Here is a 10,000-nt window from a genome sequence, read left to right as displayed (position 1 = left end):
ACAGTATGCTGGAAACAGCAGAGCAGCTGATGGTGGAGGATCTGTATAACCGGGTCAAAGACATGATAGACGACAGAAGTCTTTACAACACGCCATGTGTTCTGGACATACAGAGAGCACTGGTGCAGGACCGTCTGGAAGCGCCGTTAAATGCCGTCGATGAAGTCTGGCCAAACATCTATATAGCAGAGAAGTGAGTCACACACAGTCCTATTTGTCTCTTTGTATGATGTATAAACTAAATTAGTCAGTTGTTGTCATACAGTAAGAGCTGTAAAATGAATGTGGATAGCAGCTCAGATCGTTTGAGTTCATACTGAGATCTCTGATGTTTGATAGCAGACTTTGGGATCTTGAGCACATCTGAGCACAGTTTGAGACATTGTTGAGATCTCTTGTGAGATTACTGGAGTCTTTTTGTCAGAGGAAAACATCTGAGATACAGGAGAATTAAAACCCCTTAAACTCTATGGATCCGCCAGCGGGACCAAAGGGGGCGCTATAACACCTAAAGCATGTAACACGCTTTTCAGAGGTAACCATCACTTCTGCATTTATGTTACTTCAAATAACAAAATAAGGCCTCAAAACATTCACATTGAAAATTAGTAACCCCCAGAGGTCATGGGGTAGAAATATTTATATGAAAATAAAAGTCCTTCATATAGCACTTAAATGGACATGTCATATATCAAATGAAAGCTCTCATTCTCAGGAATGTAACTGTATAGTTTATTTTGTTGCACTAATACGACTTATCAAAAGATTTTCAAAAGAATCACAAAGTGAAATATGATTTCTGTCAAATACAAACGTCTCATTTATGCTCTGATCACTGCTGCTGTAAGCAACAAATAGCTAAACACTTTATATCTGCTTTGACATTCGGAAGTTCTCTAAAAAATGAGCCATTGTTTACTTGTCTGTGAGCTTGCTTGTGTGAATAATCCAATCTTATATCTTAGATGTCCAGAACAAAATATGCAATCCAGCAGGAAAAGCATGCAAAACAAGTTATCAGAAAAATATGTTATCGTCTATTGATCATAAAATATTATATATCAACGCAAAGGGGAGGATCTCAGCTTTCTTATGACACTTAGATTGAGCTTCTAGTCCACTCAGAGGCCGAGATATTCAATGAAATAATGAGGGTGTTGCTTGAACTGAAAATTAGACTGAATGTCTATGGACGAGCACATCTGTGAGGAATAAAATGTGTTAGAGCGTCACCTACGTTTCAGATCTGTATATTGTGATGGAATGTGATAGAGAACAAAATATTTTGTCTTGTGGAATAAAATGAGACTTTTCAAAGAGTGTACAGAACCAGAATTATATTACAAATTACAATTATTTTTCAAAACAACAGTGTTCATAATAAGATTATAAACACATTCAATATTATTTATGAATAATTGGAGTCTTTTTTTATTTTTATTTTGGGGGTTCTCTGAAAAATTGCAGACAGCAGCACAAAAATACCCCAGAGTAAAAGGGGTTTTAAGCAGGAGTCTTTTTGTTCTCCGTTTGATTTTGTTGCAGTCTAGGAGAAACAACTGACATATTTTTTTAACATTTTTTCTATGGGTTGACGTCGGGGTCAGATGTTAAGGGGGCTTGGGGCAAAAATGCCTCCAAAAATGACAGAAATGCCCCCGAAATTCTAAATGCACAAGGCAAAAAAATGCCCTCCTAATTTGTTACATCTTATATAGTTCATAATAAGTTCATAATTAAGTTGATTTAACTCTTAAATCAAGTAAGGGTGAGAGATTATAAATTCTCAATCTTAAAAGTTTGTATTGATGAATTTAAATGATGTTTAAATTAATGTATTTAAGAAGCATGTGTATCTCAGCGAGTATTGACGCTGACTATCACCCCTGGAGTCACGAGTTCGAATCCAGGGTGTGCTGAGTGACTCCAGCCAGGTCTCCTAAGCAACCAAATTGGCCCGGTTGCTAGGGAGGATAGAGTCACATGGGGTAACCTCCTCGTGGTCGTGATTAGTGGTTCTCGCTCTCAATGGGGCGTGTGGTAAGTTGTGTGTGGATCGTGGAGAGTAGCATGAGCCTCCACATGCTGTGAGTCTCCGCGGTGTCATGCACAACGAGTCACGTGATAAGATGCACGGATTGACGGTCTCAGAAGCGGAGGCAACTGAGACTTGTCCTCCGCCACCCGGATTGAGGTGAGTAACCGCGCCACCACGAGCACCTACTAAGTAGTGGGAATTGGGCACTCCAACACTGGAGAGAAAAGGGGATGGATTTTTTTTATTTATTTTTTTATTAACGTATTGACATAAATGCATTAGACACATTATATGCCCTCATAAAGGTAAAACATTCCCCTGAAAATCAAATTCAGGTGGTGATGTAAGTTAAAGTTAATTTCTGACACTGGATGACAAAGACATGACTGTATGATGAAGATGCATGTTAAAGACAAACATTTATAAGTGATACCTTCTCTCTTGTCTGCAGATCTGTGGCAGTAAATAAAGCTCGTCTCAAGCGTCTCGGAATCACTCATATTGTGAATGCGGCTCATGGCACAGGAGTGTACACTGGCGAGGTGTTTTACCAGGGTATGAACATCACGTATATGGGCATCGAGGTGGATGATTTTCCTGAAGCAGATATCTCACCACACTTCCGCTCATGTGCAGAGTTCCTCGATGAAGCTTTACTGACACACAGAGGTGAGGATTGATTGAATTCAAGAGTTACTTGTTGGCTATTATATATTTTTCATTTAGTTAAACTTCATAAGACTAACAAACATATTTGGCTAACATGCTGTCAGTAGCATAGCTAAACAAACGGCAGATAGGAGATAACCCAGCGGCCTGCATTCTGTCATCATGTCTCACTCACTTATTTTTAGCGTCAGTGACACAGATAAACCGTATCTGAATCAGGTGAGAGATTACACAGAAACTGTAATTAACTCCATGAGCAAAACAGGCTGTAAAGAGAGCTTAAACTAGCATTTGCTAGCATGGGCATTATGAACATGGCAGTTTTTATAGTTGGTGAAGTTTGCTCTGAGGTTAATTACAATTATAATTTTCCTAACTACTCTCAATAATAAAAAATAGAAGTTTTCATTACATCATTCTGTACAGATCTGATCAGAGATTACGAGATGTTCACGCTAGATTTCCCATAAACATCATCCTGTCAGTCATTCTCGAGTAAACCCAATGAGCAACATGCAGCGCAGGACTCCGACCTAGAGGCTCCACTGAGGAAATCACACATAGGAAATTAACGTTGGGCTTTGCTTTTCAAAATTAAGCATTTTCTTATATGGCATTCATTGTCAAGTGTAAGAACGGTAGGTATTTGTGGTTGTTTGATGACCTTCATCACTGGGAATATTGATGCTGCTATTGATGTTGCTTTTTTTAATTGTTGGTCAATGTAAACATGCACTAGATGGACGTCTTTGAGCCCAGAAATAACTCACATACCATATGAAACATATGTAACCTGAGGTATATTCATTTTATTGTGGTATTTCATATATTTGAAGACTCTCTAACATTGTTGTGTTTTCTTCATTAAGATTTCAAAACAATCTTGTTATTGTATTATACTATAAATATAAATCTATACATCAGCAGATAAAGAACCACAGACATTCTGTCACCTAAGCATATTATTTCTTATTTAATGATAGTGGCACCTGGTGGCCGAGGTTGATACCACATGCTAATTATTAGCTCGCAAGAATGACATTTCAGATCATTTTTATTTATTATTTTACAGAGAAAAAAGTTTTTCAAGGGGAGAATTTTGTTCCCCTATTTGTTTTTTTTTTAAGAATAAAATCTGGTAATATATATATATTTTATATATATAAAATATTTTTTCTCTAGAATATATATATATATATATATTCTAGAGAAAAAATATTTTTGGCTGAGAAAAAAAATATTTTGCAGAGCATTTTTTTTTGTTGTTGTTTTTGTAGGACATAGACTCAAGAAGGTATTAAGACACCTAAAAAAATATTTCACCTTGCGGTTCAGGGCTTCCGTATGTATCCTATCCAAAGTGACTCGACAGCTGCAAAGTGCTTTCCACAATGTTCACATTGCACTGGATTTATCTCAAATGTCACTGAAGAAGGGTAGTTTCAAACTTGGGCTGATAATATTGTAGGATAAAATTACACTGATCTGTAGTTACACAATTAACCTTACCACTAATCCCAAAACTAACCCTACCCCAACCCTTACCCTAACCCCTAAACCTACCCGTACCTCAACCTCAGTAGCAGCAAATGTGCAACATCTTGTGAGAATTTTGCTGAACAGCATGGAGTTACACAATAAGTACACTGTATTGTATGTATTTAAATGTTAGAACATAGTAGTTAAAGATACTTTATATGAAGTGGGACTGAACATTTTTAAATGTAAATCAAGCATGACCTTCTGTGCAAGCTTGATTTTAAAGATTTAATTGGTCATTTATTTTTAAGCTTAATGAATTTAAGAGACTCCTAGGAGTTATTTGTGACAATTTATTTTAGATCTCTTTAGCTTAATTAGTATAGATTATTTTCGCAACACTCAGAGTCCTATGTATTCACTGTGTGTTCATCATTTGACCAGGTTTTTTGCTATTTTTGAATATGTACAAGAATGTCACTGTATGCAATATTACAATAAAAGTCCTAGCTTCTATCCCGCCCTAACCCTTCTGACAAAACACAGACACAAACATTAATAACACAAAAAATTATAATAAAAATAAAAATAAGGCAATAAAAATGATGATAGTAAAAACTGAAAATTAAATTTGTTTGACTAGCTTCGGCTTGAGTCTGTAGTGTCTGCTTTTGGCTGTAGCTCTTTGGTCACAACAATGAACGTTTGGTTTACACAATGATCATAAAGGCCATAGGATTTTTTAAACAAGTAAATCCATTCTGCGGCCATTTGTCCACGTGTGGTCCGTTTCTTTCTAACGCTGTCTCTGCCATAGGGCTGCACAAGAGAATTTATGAAGGCTTAGCTCATGAATATTAATTAGGCCATGCTAAATGTTGATTGATAACCGAGAGTGGCCAGTTATATGACTTAATTAATATTAATGAGTGAAGACAGGAGGAACACTTTACTCCCACAGATTTCCATGTTCAGTTTTTGTGACAAATATGATCATATAAAACAAATGGTATGTGCCAAAAAGGGGCTTTTGTTTTACAGTTAAAATATATTGTATATGTCAAAAGAGGAATTTCACTGTAGCTTTTCTACACCCTTACCTGACAGAAAACTCCTCCACTGAATATAATGGTGATTTAATACAAGTGAATGCATAATATAAGCTATAACATATCTGTACAATTACATACTAAACCATGTGTCATTTACAGAATTTACATGCATTTGGTTTTACTTCATGAGAACATCTTTGTGTTGCATTGCCACTAATTTCCTTTGAATCACATTATGTCTATGACTTTCAAATTGCACTTGTTCTGAGGTGAAAATGATTATTTTTGTTCTCATTGTAGGCAAAGTACTTGTGGACTCAATGATGGGAATGAGTCGATCAGCTGTACTTGTAGCTGCTTACCTCATGATCTTCCAGAACATGAGCATCATGGAAGCACTGCTGGAGATCAGGAAGAAACGTGTCATCAACCCCAACGAAGGTTTTATAAAGCAACTGCGTCAACTTAATGAGACTCTGATGGAGGAGCGCGATGAAGACGACGATGAAACCCTCAGCCAGTGTTCTGTGATCGACACCCGTGCTCGCCTTGATGAGGAGGAGAGCATGTTTGGAGTTAAAGCTGACTCTATCATGGTGGATGAGGAGGAAGATAGCGGCAGCGTAATGAGTAGTGTTGCTTCATCTGCAGCTGCGGCGGCTCTGAAAGCAGGAATTCTTGGTGGACCAAGTAAGCCTGACCTGGAAGTGATTGCAGATGACCCTTCCCTCCCAGGAAAAGACAGGGAAGATGAAGATGGTGATGTGGACAGCATGATCCGAGAGTGGCAAAAGCGCAATGAGAATTACCAGAGCGAGGACTGGTGGGAGGCCCAGCTTATGTGCGACAGTGAGGACGGCGAGTCTTTGCTAGGCGAGGGGAAGCGTCTGGCAGTGCGACCGGAGGACCTGGAGAGTGTGACCAGCGAAGATGTGCGAGTGATGAAGGAACGGATCAGGCGTCATCCACGTCGACCGGCTTCAGATGCAGGATCCACGACCAGCTGCAGCAGCTACGCCGATCTGTGGAAGCAACGCCTTAAAGAGATCGAAGAGCAGGCGGCTGCACGATACCGACTTAAAGAGACTGATGATGACACTAACAGCGAAGCAAGCCAGAAGAAAATCGATGATGATGTAGAGAGTATTCTCTCTGATACTAGCTCCATGTACAACTTTTGCAAAAAGAATAAGGAACATCTAACGCCGCTGGAAAGGTGGAAGATTAAGCGCATTCAGTTTGGCTGGAACAAAAAGGATGCAGCGGCAGAGAACGGGGAGCAGAAGGAGGGCGAGACGGAGGCACCAGCAACCTCCTTGGAGGACGTCAACTTAACGGCCTATCAGACCTGGAAACTGAAGCAGCAGAAGAAATTTGGTGGTGAAGAGAACAAGGATGAGATTCTGGAAATGAGTCGAGCAGAGGACACGGCCACAGTCAAGAGACGACAGCGACGGGAAGAGCTTCTGGAGCGTACAAGAAAAACACTAGAAGAGAGCCAATCTGTATGTGGCTGGGAAACTGAGAGTGCTCTAAGCGGCGCCAGCATCCCCCTGTCTGCTTTCTGCGCAGGTGCTTTTCCATCCGCAAGTGTCACAGGAGATGATAACATGTCTGTGCTGAGCGGAAGATCTTCTGTCCTTTCAGGTTTTAGTACAAGATCACAACCTCCTGTGCCCCAAGAGCCTCCTCCAACACCTGCTCCAGTGATCGGTCCTAATGGAGAACCCATGGTCAACATTGCAAACATCCAAAACTGGATTGCCAATGTGGTGAATGAGACTCTTATTCAGAAGCAAGCAGAGATGATGATAGGAGGAGGTCTCGCCCCTTTCAGAGCAGGATCAGTGTTTAGTCTGGGTGTTGGATCAACACTTGGTCCCGGTCGTGGAGTAGATGATGATAAAGCCTCGATGTTGAGTGGAGCAACTTCCTCTAGTGTAATGTCCCGCATTCGGGCAGAATCTGTGCTATCAGTGGGTGGGAAGGCCCGATCTGTGCTGTCTGATGGTGGTCGAGCTGAGTCTGTGCTGTCTGCTGGAGCATCCAACCTCTCATCCATCTCAGGGTTAGGATCTCGAAAAAGCAAGATCACTACAACCAGTGTACCATTGTACAGCCTCTTCCAAGACCAGGTAAATCTTCAGAAACTGAACACCATGGAGAAAGAAATCAAGGCCGATATGAGGGACAAGATGGCATCATATGAGGTGAAGAAGATTACAGAAGACAACAAGCGCAGTACATTATACAAGAAGAAGAAGCAGAAAGAGGAGGATGAAGATGAAAAACATGAGAGGGGATATGGAAAGTCAAATGGATTTGATGATTTGGTGGACCGTCCTAGTGAGAAACCTAAACCCAAACGAGATTTTGGGCGTTCAGGAATACTCAACCTGCCAGCTTCAGCGAGTAACCCCACCAGCAGTATTGATGAATGGCTCCAAAATGTAAGACCTCCTCAAAGCAAAACAAAAGTGTCTGTTGATGGAGATACTGAGCCCCGCATGTCTCGGCCGTCATATGAAGAAACATCATATGAACCGGAACCTTCGGAGTTTGACTTCCCAAGCCGCCGGAGCTCAATATCAATAGATGAAGATGAAGAGGAGGAATATGGCTTTGCCACAAGATTTTCATCCAGGCATCAGGCTGATGCTGACATGGATATGGGTAGAGACCCTAGTCCAGAGTTCAACTATCAATCTAGGAGGTCCCTGCCTTCAACTGAGCAATCGTTTAATGGCTTGAGCGAAACTACTAGTTACAAAACCAGGAGATCTTATGATGAGGGGGGTAGTTACCAGGAGTACTCAGCAAAACCAAAATTGACTCATACCTCACTGTTTGAGAACAATGATACTGTGAGGACAACCAAAACGAGACAGGATGAGGAGGAAGATGAGGAAATTTCCGTTTTTTTAGCTCAGATCAAACAGCGGGCAAGGGCACGGGTAGCTGAAGAAATGAAGGAGGATGAAGTTATTGTTGCATGGAAGAAACAGGAAGAGTCAAAGTCACAGACTTACAGTAAAAAATCTTAACTGTTGTTGTGTTTATGCCAAAAATAAGGATCTCATTATCTGTGTGGTTGAATTGAAGATCTACAGAGCAGTAATGATTCTGGTTGTTTCAGTTATGAGAGCTTAAGGGCTTCCTTTCTTAAAACCATTTCAGTAAAACACGAGAGTCTCGAAACTGCACCAAGTATTTTTTGCACTTTTTCACAAGTTTTACTCCAAAAGAAAATATATTAACGAATCTGTTTAAAATTATGTACACTCACGTGAAATTAAGACTCCAGTCATATTTTAGTGTTACTGACGAAGTGGTTTTGTTCTACTTGGAGTGGGTCACCCCCTTATGGTGGTCAAATCATGGGTGACAAACACCCAAAATGTTGCATCTTCAACATCAATAAGAATCAGTATAAAGTCCAGACAACTGCTGTATCGACTTAGTGCACCTATAAAATTTGTTTGAAATGGACCTCCACTCTATACTGTACATAAACTGTGTTACAAGTAGTAGATAACATTACTGCATTCATTAAAAACTGACATTTTTTTTTCAAAATACAAGTCTCTGGGGTTCATGGTTTTATGATACAGAGATAAACAAAAGCACCTCCCACATTGATAGTAGGATTAGGGTTAGGAATAAGGGTTAGGTTAGGGTTAGTATTGAAGTATTTGAATGAAAGGATGACAAAGTATTTTCATATATTAAGAAAAAATGGCATCATAAATGTAAAAAATCTCCCTGAAAATCAAATCCAGGGGCAATTGTAGACCCTTAATGTAAAAGTTCATTTCTGACACTGACGTACGCTGATAAATGCTGAGAAAACTCTCCAAGACATACAAGAATGTATGCTGCGTTCACAGAATTACTGTAATTATGCCAACTCTGAGGCTACATCCACAGAAATCAGAATGAGCTTTATTGCCAAGTATTTTTACACATACAAGTAATTTGTCCTGGTGACAGATGCTTCCAGTACACAACAATACAACAACAAGACAGAGATAATAAAATTATTTTTAATTATTAAAAAAATAAATAAAAATAGAATGAAATAAAAAATAAAATATAAATAGAATACACAATAAGACTATATATATATATATATATATATGTATATATACACATATTTATACATACATGCATATACACATATACATATATACTGTATATACATATATATATATATATATATATATATATATATATATATACACACACACACACACACACACACACACATACATTGCGCAAATTTAAAAACAAATCGTTATGTACAGTGCAAGGGAATGTAATGGCAGAAGAGGTTGGATGTGTTAGATAAATATAAAAAAGACTAAACTGTGTATTGCACATAGTTATTGCTCAATGGGGCAGTTTTAACTGTTCATGAGATGGATAGCCTGAGGGAAAAAACTGTTCCTGTGCCTGACGGTTCTGGTGCTCAGAGCTCTGAAGCGTCGGCCAGAAGGCAACAGTTCAAAAGATAGTGGGCAGGGTGAGAGGGGTCCAGAGTGATTTTTTCAGCCTTTTTCCTCACTCTGGAAGTGTATAGTCCTTGAAGGGAGGGCAGGGGGCAACCAATAATCCTCTCAGCAGTCCAAACTGTCCTTTATAGTCTTCTGATGTCTGATTTCATAGCTGAACCAAACCAGACAGTTATTGAAGTGCAGAGGACAGACTCAATGACTGCTGAGTAGAACTGTATCAGCAGCACCTGTGGCAGGTTGAACTTCCT

General features: G+C 39.4%; 1 protein-coding gene across 1 annotated transcript in view; it reads left to right on the top strand.

The window, feature by feature from the left end:
* Positions 1-8,441, top strand: part of dusp27 (dual specificity phosphatase 27) — an 11,311-nt gene extending 2,870 nt beyond the window's left edge. Inside the window, exons 4-6 of the mRNA XM_051702028.1 lie at positions 1-193; positions 2,490-2,707; positions 5,539-8,441. The exon at positions 1-193 is cut by the window's left edge and continues 39 nt beyond it. Coding sequence (XP_051557988.1) covers positions 1-193; positions 2,490-2,707; positions 5,539-8,282 — 3,155 coding nt within the window. The 3' untranslated portion in view covers positions 8,283-8,441. The remainder of the gene's footprint in view (positions 194-2,489; positions 2,708-5,538) is intronic.
* Positions 8,442-10,000: the final 1,559 nt, after the last annotated feature.

Source organism: Myxocyprinus asiaticus, chromosome 7 (assembly GCF_019703515.2).
Source record: "Myxocyprinus asiaticus isolate MX2 ecotype Aquarium Trade chromosome 7, UBuf_Myxa_2, whole genome shotgun sequence".
NCBI classification, from domain to species: domain Eukaryota; kingdom Metazoa; phylum Chordata; class Actinopteri; order Cypriniformes; family Catostomidae; genus Myxocyprinus; species Myxocyprinus asiaticus.
Note: the sequence above shows the minus strand (reverse complement) of the source record. Positions and strands in the feature narration are given on the sequence as shown.